We start from the raw sequence: 17,553 nt of genomic DNA on the forward strand, positions 1-17,553 counted from the left end.
TTCGGATCTTTCAGGGCCTCGGCAGACATTCTCCACATAGGGATGGGCGGTCTAGGACTGTTGTGTTGCCAGTCTAACAGGAGTGGGGAGTGGTCGGAGATGGTCCTCCCCAGATATTGCATACTACCTATCTGAGGCATGTGTTCTCTGCTTATGAAAAAATAATCCAACCTCGTGTGAAGTTTGTGTGGGGATGAGTAATATGAGTATGTCCTTTTTCGCCCGGGTGAAGGTCCCGCCAAGCAGCAATCAGATCTAGTTCCTTGATCATAACATTCAGGGATGAGGTGGCGACGGGAAAGACGTTTGCCGGTGGATAAGACCTATCTAATTCAGGATTATGGACGCAGTTGAAATCACCTCCCCATAAGAAGAAACTGTCCCGGTACTGTGACATCTGGGTGCTAAGTACCCTTAAATGGGCTGGGATATTGTTGTTGGGGGAAGTATGAGTTTACTATACATATTTCTCTTTGTTCTACAGTTCCCCATATGATCAGATATCTACCTTCAGGGTCCTTCACCATCTTACGTAGGAGAAACGGTACCTGGGGGTTGAACCAGATGAACACTCCTCTGGCGAATTTTGAGTAGGGGGCTCCATAGCCTTGTCCCCCCCAGTGTTCTCCGAGTCTCTCGTCAGCTTCAGCGGTGCAGCAAGTCCACACTCTTTCTGTATAGGTAAGATTTAATCATGTTCCTACGGAGGTAGGTGCCCAGGCCCCTTACATTCCAAGTCAATAGTCTAATGTGCGTAGCCATCTCGGTTTCGCAAAACGCTTAGGGAACCCCTTCTTCCAACGGAAGTGCAGATGGCGACATCCGGTGCCGCCAATTCGCCACTGTTTTGCAAGGTCCAGCCCTTCTCGGCCCTCAAGCCAGCCCCCCATCTCGCCAGTTGCGTTATTGCCTTCGGAGATTTACCAACTTGAACAACTTCCAGCCCGTGGAATGGATCAACGGAAAAGAACAACAGTAAACTGCCCCCAGCAGTCGATACAAACACACGACGCTCGGGGGCCCCCGGGCCTTCCAGTCCTCTCCAGGTCTTCCGGCTCGGGTGGTGTGCAGACATTTTACCTGCACCGCTTCGGTTGGGGTGAGTCATCGCTAGTTTTGCACATGGGCCTTCGAGCTCCTGCCCGATTGCGTTGCCTTCCTGGTGTGGCGATGCGGTTCATTCCGAGGTTGTAACCATAGTTGATGTGTCATTCAGCTTCTCGTGTGGTCATTGTCCTTGCCCTGGTGTTTATTGCTTCTCACCATTCCTTCCGCATCCTCAGCCAGGTTGTGTTGAAGCCATAGATTTGCCGCCGCCGGGGTTTCCAGAAAGATTGCCTTCCCGTTGTGAAGCACTTTGAGTCTTGCTGGATATAGCAGCATGTATTTAAGGTTGAGTTTCCTTAGAGTGGCCTTTACTGGTATGAAAGAGTTTCTTGCTCGTTGTACCACAGGGGTGTAATCGGGATACATGACTATTGACGCCCCGCCTCTTCTGATCTCACCGCCTTCCCTCGAGAACCTCAGTATGGCCTCCCGATCCCTGAAGTTTAGGATTTTTGCTATTATTGGTCTCGGATGTGAACCGGGAGGTGGCCGCTTTTGAAGGGATCGGTGAGCTCGCTCCACGGAAAACCCTGCAGGAACAGTGATTCAATGTATTCGGTAGGGTCGGGGCCCTCTGAATCTTCCGGTATCCCTAGCATTCGGACATTGTTGCGGCGGGCTTGGCCTTCCGCATCTTCTGAGCGCGTTTCCAGTCGAGCTACTGTAGATTCCAGCTCTCTGACTTTCGCTTTAAGTTCCTGTGTGGTCTCCGCAGTGTCCTGCAGTGAGGCTTCCGCGTTGACCATCCTGTCAGTTAGGTTTCGCGCATCTTGTCTCATCAGTTGAATGCCCGATTTTATTTCGCCAATCTTGTCTTCCATGGATGTTGTCAGTGCTGCTATCGCCTGTAGGATTTGGGAGTCCCGAGGATCTACTGCCTGAGTCGGTAATTCTTCGGCAGCGCTTGTCTCCTGTGGCATCTGTTTTGGTCTGACTGAGGTGAAGGAATCCATTGTGACAAGTTTGGGTTTTTGCCTTGGAGGTGACATTCTTTCTAAAGAGGGTTTTTGGTGAGATGCTATGTGATGTCCGCTTCAAGCTCTTGATCGGCGTGAAGTAACCGTGGAACCCTTTGGGTCGCCCGTTCACCAGGGCTTACGGCTGAGTATTCCGAGAGGTATGTGCAGTGCCGTTGTTGTCTGTGGTAGTAGCGTGTTTGTTGGGCCTTCCTCTTGAGTCGTTTGTGCAGCTGTTGCCCTTGTTACTTGTTGCTGTTTGGGCCTGACTATTGTGAGGGAGTTCTTGATGCGGCCTTCAGTTTGCCTTTGGAAGTTGACTTCCCCTGCTGCTGGGTTTCCTGTTCCTCACTCCGCCTCGGGACTCACTCGTGTGCTCTCATGCTATAGGGCCGATGGCTGTCTTCGCTGGGACCCGCATTGATGTGGCCCCTTCCAACGGCCTTATTCTCCTGCACCGGCGATAGTCTTGGCGCAGGGATGGGGGGCGCAGGTAGTCAGCGACTCTGCACCCTCCGGAGCCGCGGGTGCCGCCTCCCTCAGTTGTCGGGCACTCCTCGTCTGCGGGCTCAAGACGGAGTCGCGGCCGCCATCTTGGATTCCTGGGGACCGAAGCACGGAGGTCACATTTTAAATGTTGCCAGCTCCGTTTTCGTCTAACTTCACCTTCGAGTGGTGCAGGATCGGGTGAGGCAGCTGGACATATAAATATTTCCGTCCTCGGATCAGGCTGGAAATTCTTTTAAGGATTGGTCTCAGGATCGGGGCAGGAGCTCGGGAGAAGTGCGTCCTCAGTCCATGGATCTAGGCCACGCCCCCCAATTTATGTTATTTTATGAGTTGTGTTGTGATGTAACAGACAAATGAACCCTACATAAGTAGCATTTTCTGTAAATTTGTGATTGGGCGCAATTCACGGATGATGGTTTGAGGGCTACTTTTTTTGAAGCGAGAGGTGGGCCACTTTTTGGAGGCGAGGGGTGGGCCACTTTATTTTCCGTGTCCGGGCCTATTTCTTGTCCCAGTCCGATCCTGAGCACACGTACTTCGGCCTGGTGCAGTTTTTCTTTGTGTATATATCATGTACGCCAAAATGCAATTATAGGCCCATGTTGTAGCCCTATAAATTGCGTGCCCGCCCGTTTTATTCTCTATAATCTGGCCCGTAGTCCCAATTGATACAACTAGGGGCGACGGATATACAGAGGGCGCTGTCTGCTTCTTGATGCTGCAAGTATGGTTCTGTTGCTCCGTTGGGATCTGTGGCATTGCGCAGCGCGTGCCACTATGAGGGGCTCTTCTTTGGAGTTGCCTGGTCTGGCATGCGTGTTTACAGCAAAACAAAGAGTCCCGCATTTACGGGGGGAATTATTATCAACAAACAACAAAAGTATGAATTGCAATACACACGCCCCAAAAAAGAAATTAAAAAATAAATAAATCTACGGATAAAATACGGCCTCAAAATCTTAACGGAAGCTCTTTGAATGTCCTCTGCCCTTCTCCCTTCTCCCGTCAGAACTCTCAGTCCCTGTCGTAATGAACAATCGCTGAAAAGCCTGTATGACCGTCTCATATTAAAGAGTATTACAAACCTCATATCCTGCAGCCCTCAAAGGACACATTTCCACGGAACAGCAATGCGGCGTGTGCTTGACGTAAAATTCCCAGGATATTTTGCAGCAGGTTGTTTCTATTTATCGCCTCAATATCACGTCATCACTTCACTCTTTCCTTTTGCAAGCGTCATAAAGAGGCCCTGCGGTATTCATACTAGTCCTCTGGGACCCAACTCTAAATGGTGGACTTGCTGCAGCGACCTACTGAGTGCACCACGTATATGCACCTACAGCGCAACGGCACATAAATAGAAATAACAAGGAAACAAACGCATGGCTTCATCAATACAAACTAATCGCCTATTCTATGCGCAGCACTTACAAAAAGTCTCCTCAAATAAGACAAGCCCGGATCTCAACAAAACTCACAGCAACGTCAACATCGTGTGTGCTGGACCAAGAGCAGTGTCAATTACCTCCAAGTCCGGCAAATCAATTTAGCAACGAATACAAGTGTACATCGGTTTTCCTTGGGAGGTATTGCACTAGGTCTCGAATTGGCTAAACTGCTCAAAATAAAATGGGGATTTTTTATTTTTAAATTTAGATTGGTAACATGCTTAAAGCCCACTAAAACATCCAATTCAAAGGCGAACTAAATACAAACAAATGGCGACTTAATTATCTACATGACATTTTTAGTTTTGGCTATTAGGTGGCACGGTAAGTGCTGCTTGCAAGTTGAAACTACCGTGATACAAAGTCAAGAAAGTCAAGTAGATGCGAGTAGGGGCCACAGACGGATAACCAAAGGTTATGGCAATCCCTATGCAAATTCCCGACACAATACCAGCCCCTCTCTGCCCAAAGCACCCCAAACCCAGATCTCAGGCCTAGCTTGGTGCTTTTAAATAGGATGCCAATGTAATTTCTAAGCAGCCTTTTCAAAGGTAATGGCTCATTTGCAACTGTAAACCAGCTCATGGTGCAATAAAAATGTCTTAACCAAGTATGCCAACAGCCACTTTACATAAGACATGGGTGTGTCCTTGGGCTCCCTGAATTCCTGTTAAAAAAGGCAAAGCAAACCGTTTTGCTCTTGTACAGACATTCGATTGCCAAGCATTTCCATATTATGATCAGGCACCAGTACCATTTTCCACCTGGATCTTAATATGCTTCCAGTGCTCTGGTAAGGACAGGTGGTAAGAAAGGACAACATATTGGGGGTGAGCTAGATGCGGAAATAGAGACTCTCGGCTGTCAGAGCTTTATGCTCAAAGGGTATACTAATGAAGAGAACAATGGGCACTAGGTAGGGTCCATAAACCCACATTGATGAACGGAATCAAAATGGGGACTATGTTACTGCTAGCTCTGCACATATACCTACGAGATGGGTTGAACAGTGGCGCTGGGCAGCTGGCAGCATTAAACGTCTTTGTACGATGTGCACTCAGGCAGGCTCGCCATGGTCCCTTGCCCCACTCAGTCGGGCATAGGTGAAAAGGCACGACAAGCAAACAATGTCAAATCAAAGTCACAGTTGTGCTGTTAACACAATGGCTGTGTAACCAACTGTCTCACTACAGAGAGTAAGTATTATTTGTGAGACAATAGGATATAATTGCCATTGAGACAGCAGGAGAACGGGTAAAAGTACAAAAATACAGCAGGAAGAAAATAGTATGCACAGAACTAACCAATACAAACATGCTCCACCCCGGAGTGTCAGACAAAGAAGTCAATTGTAATTGTTTTTATTCGCTCTTTAAACGAATCCGTTCATAAATGTCGCTGTGGAGGGGCGAGGGGGAGACTTCAAAAACACACCAGGCTTACTTCCTGCACGCTCACTAGACAGCAGCCAGAAGACATGTGTTTGGGACACACAGGGAGGAGCTTTGAGGGGAGGGTGGTGGTGTGTACATATCATTGGTCGAAGCTGCAAGTGTATTGCAAAGGAGAAGATTCATCATGGAAAGGTGGGCGCGGATCCCTATAGACCTACAGCTAAGAATTTGTCTGACAAACACCTGCAACTTCTCACGCAGAGAAAGGAAGGTTTTTAGCTTGCAAAGCAACTACTTGCTAAAGGTCTGCACAGTATCTTGAGTCAAAGCACATCCACTTTAAAGGTCACTCAGACCTCTATTAATCGGTAGCAGAGCTTACCACAGGAGGGCCACCATTTAGCAACAATTAGACTGCAAACATTGTCTAGGGAGTGTAATGAAACCAAGTTCCTATTTCTGTCAATGAAGAAATATCAACCTAGAATACAAGGCATGTGTCAGTCATTAATGGCGGATAGAACGGCTAACTAAGATGCTGAGAAGAGAACAAAACTGTATTTGTCCATTTAGAATTTTGGTAGCTCAGAAGTCAGAGGGCATTTTTGCAAAAAAGAGAATTACAGATCTACTCCAGTCATAGAAGAGTCTGCAAAATACACACATAGGGCCTGATCCAGCTGATTCACAAGCTTAGTAGCATGCGGTTCTTACCTTCGTTCTAGAACTCTCCACAGCTGACGCCAGAAATCCAAATTGCGTTCAAAAGGTGTCAAAATCAGCTTCTGTTCCTCTTCCAATCTAGAATAATTTTTAAAAATGATTATCAGATCAGCAGTAGAGCTGGAACCCCAACTCCAGAACCATGAAAACAGTGCAATGTCAGTTGCCAATGTCAATGAGCTATAATAACAGTCCCCTTAGAAAATGATTTCCAAAGAACATCAATGTTTTCTAAAGATTTTTGACCATCAAAGTTCTTTGACCCACCACCTCCCTCCAGCTATAAAATGGTAGCAATATCCAAATGAGACCCTCCGCGTATCAGTCTTTTCCATGCAAACTATTAGCCTCCCATTATTGTGTATATAAAATACACCGATTCCGGCTTAAATGTTCCCTGCATCAGTGTATAACTAACTCAAGCAACCTTCCAAAAGTGCACAGAATAAAAGCTGTTGCTTCCATGAGGCAATCAGGATTTTTTATCCACTTGGGAGGGATTGCCATCCGGACCACTGTGAGCCGTGATTTGAACACGTTTCACACAGATCGAAATACCAGGATCCTCCGGAGCTGCCTTCGTCACTCACTGAACTTCAAACCGCTGTCCCGCACGGTCAAACCCATCTGCTGACGCTCCACACCATTTGAAAGCCTGTCTTTGCCTCAGCTCGAATGAAGTACCACTGCATCTGCACTGCTTGAACGACTGCTCGGTTCCTCTAGCTTCTTCATCGCTGAATCAGATCAATCCCGGTGTTCTTCATGAACCGAGTCCTTCAAGCCTGTGTGTCGAACCAACTCGCCTGTGCACCACATCCTCAGCCGGTATGCCATCAAACCTGGACTACCACACTGAACTTGATGTCCATTAACCACCTCAATTGAGTAACGTTTCGAATCACATTCTTCTTCAGTTTGATCGACATCTGCTTGCCATCGCATCTCTGCGACCGACTCATTTCAAACCGCCGAACAGCTCCCAGAAGCCAAGTTCGCCATTGACGAACTGCCAAAACACTGCAAAAAGTATTATTGATGGTTATCTGCCCCCATTCTCCATTTTGAGCTCTAGAGACTGACTAGCTCACATCAATTGACTTTTGCAACTCAAGAACATATCCTTTGATGTAGATATGAAATTATATTCGCGCAGACAGAAAAATTCCCTCCAAGGATTAACGGTGTTACAATACCATGGTTGGCGTATGCCGATGATATCATCTTATTTGTTGGAACCGAGATAGGATTGCAAAGATCCTTTAAAAACACTGGATAAATATGCCAAGGATAATGCCATGGTAATCAATATAGCCAAAACAAGAACTTTGCGCTTAAGCAAAAAGAATATCAATAATAAAAAATGAACTTGGAAATTGTATGAATTACCATTGGTTAATGTACTTGAATATAACTCAAGGTATTTTCATAACGTCCAACCCTAGTGGGGATTTTTATAAGAAGAAAGTGAAGGAAAAAGCCTGGGGTAAGTGGCAGGCAATCAAACATTACGTTGCTCATTGTGGAGCTAACAACGTTGAGGGGCTGCTGGAAATATACAGATCGAGCATAATCCCCACAATAATGTATGGTTTCGGCAGCACGCAATCCTGAACAGATCGTATGGTTAGATCTGTTAGAGGGAAAATGTTATGATCAATTATTAATGTACCAAGAGCAGTGCCTGTGGAGACTCTATGCTTGGAATACGGGGTGATTTCACTAAAACACCTTGGTCTGTCCAAAGAATGTTATTATTTGCAAAATTTATTAGAAATAGTCGGGAGTCAAATCATATACTCCTGTTGATGGGGAATATTTTGGACAACCAAAGTAATAACAGTTTTTTGCCATTACTTAAAAAAACAGCAGCCACGTTTATTGAAAAACTGAACTCTGAACCTGACATTGCAACATGATCCCAACTTTGAGAAAAAAATAAAAAAGAAGGCCAGGTTTTGGGACATGGTACTCAATGTTGACAAGTTATATAAAAAATAAAAAATCACGATATCAGACTTGGCACATCAGGGCTGGTTAAGTTATACATCATCTTTATACTTGACAAAACTAAGCAGTATGGAATTTAAGCGTTACGTCTTGTACTTGCGTATGAATGTGTTGCCCATAAGGGAATTTACGGGAGCATGGTCAAATAGCTTATTCAGATAGATTATGTAGATTTTGTAAAAAGGAGATTGACACTAGCCGCAATGTCCTGACAGGATGGAATACTCTGAAGTAATTATACGCTATGGGCTATGAAAAGTTTATACATGACCCGAGTGACTGTTCAGGAGACCAATTTTGGTCATACATTTAAGGAGCAACCTCTGTAGTTATAAGTTCAGCCAGCTGCTTCTGATATTTGGAAGGGGATTAAAAATAAAAAATAAATTAAAAAAAGTGGTTTAGATTGCTGGAAAAATTGAATTTGGACCAACGTTGGTAAGCCTGGGTAAAGTCTTTCTCCACCACCTCATGTAAGGAAAAGAAATACGATGCAAACATGATAGACTATGTTATTCTCTTGAACATTGTTTAATATTGTATATATACTGATTTTAATGTGGTAAGATAAAAAGGTTATTTTCTATTTTTATTATCGTTAATGTCTTTTAAATAACGTAAGGGGAATTGTGCGATTGTCCAATTGAATAGTTGCGGTTTTTGCCTCTCTTGTTTGTTTTATTTTATTTCTTTACAACATGTGCTTAAAGTTTTGAATGAAAAACTAATTGCACAATAAATAAAACATAAAAAAATCCTTTCAGCATTGAGGTTTTTGTTGCCTTTTCTCCCAGTCTCATTATCTAGGTTGCTGAATTATGCTAGGTTACGTGTTCTATGTTCTATCAACAGGGGTGGGCTTTGGCAGAGTTTTCTAAATAGTCATTATTGTACATAGTGTGTTTACCTATATATATATAAATATATATATATATATATATTTATATATATAAAATTTTATTTATAGAATCTTGATTGGACATTCCTTTATTTTTTAATGATGGACTTGCTTCTGAACCATATTGACACCCCTCTTGAGATAGCCTTCCCTCCGGCCATGTTACAGCAAAAGGCGAAGGAGGTATATCTCTTGATATACACTTTCGCGACCCGTTGGCACGAGACGCGAGGCGGTGCACTCGAGCAGGTAAGCCGCTCTGTGCTCGCACGCCGAGCACAATCAGACTGCATTTCCTTCCCACAAGTAGACAGATACTTATCCCGTATCTTTTTTCAACAGTGAAACCCCCACACCAATTACGCACACAGATGAAAGGATTAGATGTTTTGTGAATAAGCTAAGGTAAATCAGTATTGTAATATATACACACTAGCTAGGCAATGCATTATACTGCATCTCACATTCATATTAATGAAAGTCACCTTTTATCCTTTTTTACATGTACGGATGAACCTATCTTGGACTCATGCATCTACCTGTTGGTATGTATATTTAATTAATGTAATGTGTGATTAATCTCTATATGTGAATTTTCGATTTGTAATATTCCTATATGAATTATAGCCCTGATGATGGTGCTTTGCACCGAAATGCATTGGCAAAATTAGCTGATATTCTGGATTGAGGAAGAATTGAATCAATAGATTGTGTGAATAAAACACAAGTCTTTTATACAACACTGGCGGTGAAAATACTTGATAGCATATAAAGATAAACACACCGGAATGATGCGATTTGAATAAGCTGATTGAAAGTAATACAGAATGTTTCAAATGGACTGATAATTGAAATTGAAGCTCCACAAGAGGAGTAAGGAGGAGCATAGGGTTTGACGGGGTGGTTTCCACTCCGTTTCCTTTTGGTTACTTTTAGTACACTTTTTGGGACATGTGTTGGCTCCAATCAAAGACACAACCTACACTTAATGAAAGAATACATTAAACAAGTTAACAGTGAGGGGCATAACAACTGGTGGAAGGCCCTTTGCCAAAGCCATACGAAAGGAGGTTGCACACATGGGAGTGAGTAATTTGGACAGTGGACAACATGCAAGAGCTTTGCTAGGTGGAACTAACAGTCAAATACTATCAAAAGGGTACATGGGCTAATGCTCACAGAAGAAAACACTGAATTGTGCGGAGGGAATTGTATAATAGAAGAAAATAAATCAAATCGGCTGTAAAACTGTCACTGTGCAATATCTTTTGATGTAATGATCTTCAAACTAGTGTACAAATCAAGTATAGTACAGGCAAAAGCTGAATAATCAAGTAGATGCAACTCTTTGCTATATTTACTTTATGACAGGGCCTGTTCACAATATCAGTCAAACAATGTCATGCATGATTGTCTCTTTTTATAGACTGCAACCTGCTACACATGTCTTTTGCCTGACCACAAATGATTGCCCCACCAAATGCTCGCCCCCCTTTTTTTAACCGACAAGGAGGACCATATTGCTCAACCCCAAGTAGTCGCATATGCAACTGCTCGCACCTTCCCAAAAACGAACCACTCCACCTCCACTTTTCACCCTTTAACCTATCCCCCAATAATATCCATGTTCTCTTCCCTTCAGCGGGTCCTCCCTGAAGACCCCTTTCCTACCCTTCCATTGCTCCACTAGGAACTCTGCCACACAGTTCATCTCTCCTACACCACTCCTTACCACCCCTGCTCCCATTCCTGGTTACACATGCCCCACCACCCGTGTCCCCGCTCCACATTACAAACATACCCCCACCGCCTCCCACCTTATAAGACTACCCCACCATACATTGCCCCCTTCCCATCTCAGCCCACTCCCCAACTTACATGCATACTCCACATGATGCATTCCTCCAACTCCCTCTCACCACAGCCCCGCCTCACTTTGCAGATGTGTGTGCCTGCTCATCACCAAGATGTCGATCGGTTGCACAGGCCAAGTCCAAATTGGCTGACACTTAATGAAAAGCACTTGGGTGGGCAAGGAGTTGGGGGCGGAGGCGAGAATGGATTAGCGGGTCGAGGAAAAGATCTGGTACCGTCATACATGGAGTCATGCTACCTCTTTGTATGTTGTTGCATGGTGATTGCAGCACCTCGCCTTTCAAATAAAGTTAGTAAATTGAAGCTATGCAGAGAGAAGACAATTCACTAACTTTCAATGCAGCAACATAAATGTCAGACACAGGCAAGTAACAGTGCAGAGTTCATACATTGTTCACTAAAATAGATATCAATAGACCGTTTGAGCATGGGGGATTCAGTAAAGAACCGAAACAAAAAAGGTTCTGCACTGGGCCTGGTATGATATTAGTAGAATTGGTGGGATAACATTTGTGTTCCTTCTAAACAGGTTTTCCTTGCATCCAGAGAAGGAGATCAATTGGTTACCCCTCATCTCACCAGAAGTACTTTACTCAAGCTGGAATGTCTTTCTCCATAGAGTGATTTGAGAATGAAGCATGCGTTTGGTGTCATTTCAACCTTGCTCGTGGATGTAGTGACCATTTGTTGAACTAAAAGATTGTATCCGTTTTCATGCCAAGGCATCAGCTGGAGTAATGGAAACTCTGGTTCCTCATCTCGGTTAGATACTTACAAGGCCAGCTGTCGTCTCCACTTTAGAAAGCTATCTCGTTCTGCTTGCTGGAGGGACTCTGGGCTTGTGGTCTCATCCCAGAATGGCCTGGATTGGGACACAAGAGAAGGAAGAATTTAAGCACGTTTTAAGTTTATTTTTGTTCAAATTGTGGCAACAGAAAGCATAGACGTAGACATCACACTGATATGCTCAATTAGGCTTGAGGCGCGCACACACCGCTCCACCAGGCTAAGTGCACTCAAACACATCCCTCTGCTCTAGCTGCAGTTTTGAACGAGTGCTTTATTTAGCGGTTAGGGAATACTGCGCCAGTGCTAAATCCACTCTGCGTTACATGACCTTTAACAAGCACAAACGCTCAAGCCTGTAGAGGGGGAAGCAGCTCAGCAGAGGCTCTAGTAAAGCCATAAAATACTACAATTGGTGATAAGAGTCCTACATGCAATCCTGCACTGGACCATTTTGGTCTCTGACCCAGTAGAACATGATGGGGTCACAGTGCTTAACTAAGCAAAGGAGGCCCATTTAATCCTGGTTTTATTTTTTGCACCAAGTCATGGGCTTTTCTGAATTTCGAAATGGATGAAACAAAACAAGAGTACCAGCATGCAAAGAGTAAACAAGACTGGATGGGATACACTCAGGACAGGATATCCTCACTTTCGTTAGAAGGTTGTATCCTAATCAAACCTCTTTAAATTGGCTACAAAATACTAATATGAAATTCGTGCTTAACTGGCTAAAGGGCACTCTCAAAAGAGCAAAGACTGACCAACTGAAACCACCATGACTATGCATGCATTTGGTGGTAGGCTCTTTCTTTACAGAATGTGCGCGTCTCAACCAACTGCTACTTGAAATCGCTCTGAAGATCTACACATTCTACAAAACCTTCAACACAACAGCCCTCCGGGTATAAAGGGAAGACTGAGGTCCTACTCTCATTCATAATCTCTGCAGAGAGATACGTCTCTTCACATAATGGGGCAAAGAATGCATTAAGGCAATTTTTGTATCTCCCTCTGTTGAGGATGCTTCAACCACTAACGCTAGGGAAAAGGTTAACACACCCGACAAGAAAGGGAAGCCAAACCTCTCCTAGTGTAGGTAATGTGGTCAAAGCTGTAAGGCTTGACTCTCAAGCAGGAGTAGTAGGCTCACACAAGGTACAATTAGTCCACACATTATTCACAGAAAATACACCACACTGAAAAATATATACTTTAATTAACGCATATAAAACAAATCAGGTCAAATAAGTAATTATGTAATAATACACTATTAAATATACTAAGGACGTTATAAAACAGTCAAGTCTACATAAGGACTTTCCAACACCAATGTCTATAGCACCTCTACCAGATGTGCTCACCAAACATAAAATAACAAGGGGATGGGGACAAGCAGGTAAAGCTCCTATGGGCATGCATAATAGTGTACAATGTTCTGAAGATACAGCTCCACCCTAGTATAAAGTGAAGGCCTTAGACCAGGCGATTAGCACTTAAAACATATGGTAGGGTATGGAATGAATAGGGAAATCACAATTTTACCCACAGGAAAACTAAGTAGAAATCCAGAAGGCCTGCAAAAATCATTTACACTTTTAGGGCATTGTTTGCGTATAAGTGCAGTCACATTTAAAGAATACATTATAGCCATAGAGAAATGGAACTGTGTAAACTAAAGCCAAAGGATTCCAAGAATCAAACACTGCATTAACAGTTACCATGCTTAAAACATTTCAGGGGAAATGTACACATTCTTACCAGAAATATTTACAGTGTTTAAAGTACATTCACCTTAATAGAGACGGGGGGTATGACTTGAAATAAAATATGAATCTTGGTCCAGAGCTCGCGCAACCCTGTGGGGATCCAGGAAAAAAGTCCCGGGGCAAGCACATACCCCGGGGCGAATTTTAGGAGAGTTCCAGCCAAGTTCACAGTTCATTTGGAATAAATGTGAAAAGATAAAGGGCCCTCCTATAGTGAAGAAGTCTGCACAACTCGACAGGTGCAGATTCTTCCATGATCAACATCAGGAAAGACAAGTGGAGACCCAGAATAATGTTCCAGAAGTTGGAAGATGGACCCAAGCCCAGGAAGAAGGTGCAGAACAGGAGGACCATTAAGAGAAAACTAGCGGAAATGCAATAAAAGATTGCCTCCCAGGAATCTCTACCACAAACCAAAAGGAACAGCTAGGGGTAAGCATCTCAAATAAATCGCCCACCCCAGGACCCCAAACGTAAGTACTCACATCAGTGGGCTTCTGAAGAAGTGTCATTAGCAACCCAAAACAACCAGATGAGTAAACTGCTCTTTTCCATTGCTGCACTTTTCATGTTGGTCTAGGAGAACCCGAGAAAATTGATCCCAACAGCTCAAAAGAACAAATGCAGGCAGGAGCACAGCAGCAACCATACCAGGATAGGGACAATGGGTGGCACCCTCAGATGTCCTAAACTAAATATCTGGCAGGTAGCAGAGTTATTAACTACCATCTAGACATCAGGAGCCACCCACAGCTAATTGGATGACTGTCAGTAAAAGGTGGTTTGGGGTGGTGAAGCAGCCCGGAAGAGGTTCCAGAGTGAAGGGCTCGACCCAGCAGATGTGGGGGGAGTCAACAGGAGTCTTCAAGAAGGACCTCCAGTTGCAAAAAAAATCCAAACCGGAATATGCCCAAGCAATTGCACTTCCAGCATTGCCAAGTGAGGCTTTAAACCAGTCTCCTAGCCACCATTTTCGGATTTTAACGGGTATAAACAGACTGAACAATAGATTAATCACAAACGGAAGTATGCAAGGAGGCAACGGACCAGTGCCCCCGGATGTTGTCAGTCACGACGAGATGGACCAGAAATCAATGGACACATGAGAAGAACCGATGAAGGACAACAACTGAATATGAAAGACTTTGTTTATCCCGCCTTCACCGGAACAATAAAGTGAAAGTTACACAAATAGTGCTTATTCGCCTCACGACTAATTGGGTGAGGCTTTCTTTGTTTGTTAACACAAAAGAAGGCAACAGTGGCAGCACATAGTTCCAAGTGTCAGAGGTTTTACAAAATAGAGTTTATTTTGCTCTGCATGTTTTACATGAAGAGCATGCCAGTTTTGTGGTAAATTCTTAAAGGATTTAAAAGTATTGGTCCACAGTTTTAGGTGGAAAATTCGGTGGACTGCGTCCAGACCGCTATAGGCAAGATTCCCTTCCAGCTTGTGTGATATTCTCCCTCCCCGCACTTTTTGATGGAGTACTGTTTTTTTCTAGCTCATGTGCGAGTGGAAATATTTTTCCTCACTCCTACTTTCTTGTTTTGTACTCTGGTCACCCCTTTTTTGTGCAGTTTACTTCCTTACATATTTTATATGGCATATGTAATTTTGTATTGTAGCACAGTACCTTATATGCAGTATTACTGGAAGCTGCTCGAGCTTTAATCTGTGGGTTTAATTTTTCATTATTTTTAATTCCTTGCAAGAACAACTGTTCCGAACGATAGGAGGGTGCTTTATCCTACCTACCCATTTTTTGTGAAGCCAGCAACCCCAACCTTAGCGTCCCATTTAACCTTCTCCTGTAACTTTTCGGTTACAGTAACAAATCCAACTACGTGGCTGGTGGCAGCGGATACTTTTGCTACCAATGTTGTGAATCTACAGTAGTTGCGAATGCAGCCTGCGTTGTCAAAGTACACATGGAACACCATGATCCAAAATGGTTCTGGTCTTCTTTTTTCGTCTATTCACAATGATTTGTTCTTTCTTGGCCCTTCTTCTGTCGTGCTGGGCGGGGGGAGGTCCCGGTGTGTCTTTTGCATTTGTCGGGATACCACTGTGTCTGGGAGGACAGAAAGCTGGGAGGATACAGAATCTCCACAGGTCTTTGTCCTCCAGTGTGCCAGCTTAAATCCCATTCTAACTGGGAGGCTGGCTGTCCTGCAAAGACAACACTCACCCCAAGTTTGAATAAAAGCGTGCGCAGTGAATGTCTGGGATCCTGCAAAAAAAAAAAAAAAAAAAAAAAGACAAGGGTCCTGATGCTGAAGTCAGAGAAGACCACTGGAAGATCTATTCCGAAGAGGAGAATAAGGTCTGCAGCAACCTCTAGGGACCACCAGAGTGCCAGCCCTCTTTTACAAGCAACAGGGAAGCTCTGATCGGGACGACCTCCTTCCTTAGACTAGTGGGACCAAGCAGTCTGAAGACGACCTGCATTTGAAGCCATCCCACAACGTGCTGTGACCGACGCCAGCTGAAAACGGCCAATACCCTGGCACCTGTGGCCTTCATGCAGTGCATTACCTTCCAAAGAACTAATCCTCCTGAAAATTCGGTGGACTGCGTCCAGACCGCTATAGGCAAGATTCCCCTCCTTGAAGTCCTCTCATCCAAAGGCTGGGCCGAAGAAGCAAGCCGATAACCGTTCCACACTGGTGCTTTGAAAAGGGTGTCAAAACCACAGAACCAAGAAGAATACGTTGCACTCGACTGCTGCTGCGAAGATCCATCCAGTGTACCTTCTTAAGTTTGCCCGACAAAGAATCTGGTTAACAGGCCTGCTGCATCATGGAAGCATTGTGCTGCATCCTCAGTTAAGGTACTGCGAGAATCTGGGTAGAACTTATCCAGTTGAATTTCTGCTTCAGTGTTGCTTGAGTGCTGATTCAAGCGTTTGGGAGTTTGCCCATACATGCTCGCCCAGGCCAAACTCCTGTACGCCTACAGAGAGTCTTCTTTGAAGCCCCTGATCCTTTTTACCAACAAAGAAACCCTACTTACTTGCTACAATTCTTTTAGAACTCTCGGTTCTTTTGAAACTGCTACCTTACTTTTTTGCACCCCAATCTGACTGAGACGCTCACACCTAGATAGGGATGGACTGCTAAAGCGAAAGGCCTCTGTAAATTTAAGTGCAAGTCTTACCGGCTCTGTGTTGGTTTTGATTAATTCATTCTTCCTTGAACAGTGATTCAAAGTATTATTTGCCAAGTGCTTTAATTAGCTTGAATTGCTTCCAACTATTCTAAAAGTGTGTACAAGTCATTTTAGTTACCGGTATTATCATTTGATGATTGTTGGTTGATGAATACTTTTGCTACTCTAAAGAAACTCTTTCCCTAACATGCATTCCAACAGAAGGTTTAAAAATGAATTGAGTTACAACTGCAAAATCCTTACTGTATAGATGTATAAAGGTTTCTCTTACTTACCTTAATTGAAAAGTGAACTAATTGTTAGGAACTCACCAGCGTACCAGCAAAACCTCGCCTCAGTAGGATCAGCTCTGGAACCTCAGACTCCTTTCCTCCGGCAAAGCGGACCACAGGAAGTGTCCCGGATCCTGGCACCTGTACCCAAGATGGCGGATTCGGAACTGGGCCAGGCCCAGGAACGCGAAAACACAAGGGCACTGATGTTCGTCCCTAGACGGAAGCAGGTACAATTGTACGACTGAACAAGAACCAAGATTTCAGCAAAGACATCCCCATGAAACCAAGTATGTTTATTTAGAGTTAGGGAAAGCCAGGTAGACCTTCTGTAAAAGGACTCTTAGAGAGCATCCCATTTTAGCTGCAGTTTGCCATGATCCTTGCACGCTAGGTTCACACTACCTCTTGTGAGTAGAATACCTTGGGGTTACCAGACAAAGGGGAGGGAGAGGCTAACGTGAATTCACCGCTTAATGCGTATACAGATTTTTGTATCATTATAGATCCTGACCAGATGCCATCGTCCCAGAATGCCTGAAACCACTAGAATTATCACTTAGTGGTGGACCGGACAGGAGAAAGGGTTCTGACTATACTTATTAGAGTCTGAGAAGCTCTCTCTAGTTGGGT

The 17,553-nt window shown here is 44.1% G+C and overlaps 1 protein-coding gene across 1 annotated transcript in view; it reads right to left on the reverse strand.

Annotated features, from left to right (window-relative positions):
* Nucleotides 1-17,553, reverse strand: part of LSG1 (large 60S subunit nuclear export GTPase 1) — a 374,602-nt gene that overhangs the window by 274,383 nt on the left and 82,666 nt on the right. The window contains exons 4-5 of the mRNA XM_069618580.1: nucleotides 11,697-11,783; nucleotides 6,130-6,216 (exon numbers count right to left, since the gene is read on the reverse strand). Of these exons, the coding sequence (XP_069474681.1) occupies nucleotides 6,130-6,216; nucleotides 11,697-11,783 (174 nt within the window). The remainder of the gene's footprint in view (nucleotides 1-6,129; nucleotides 6,217-11,696; nucleotides 11,784-17,553) is intronic.

This window comes from Ambystoma mexicanum, chromosome 10 (assembly GCF_040938575.1).
Source record: "Ambystoma mexicanum isolate Mex_15411 chromosome 10, UKY_AmexF1_1, whole genome shotgun sequence".
In the NCBI taxonomy this organism is placed as follows: domain Eukaryota; kingdom Metazoa; phylum Chordata; class Amphibia; order Caudata; family Ambystomatidae; genus Ambystoma; species Ambystoma mexicanum.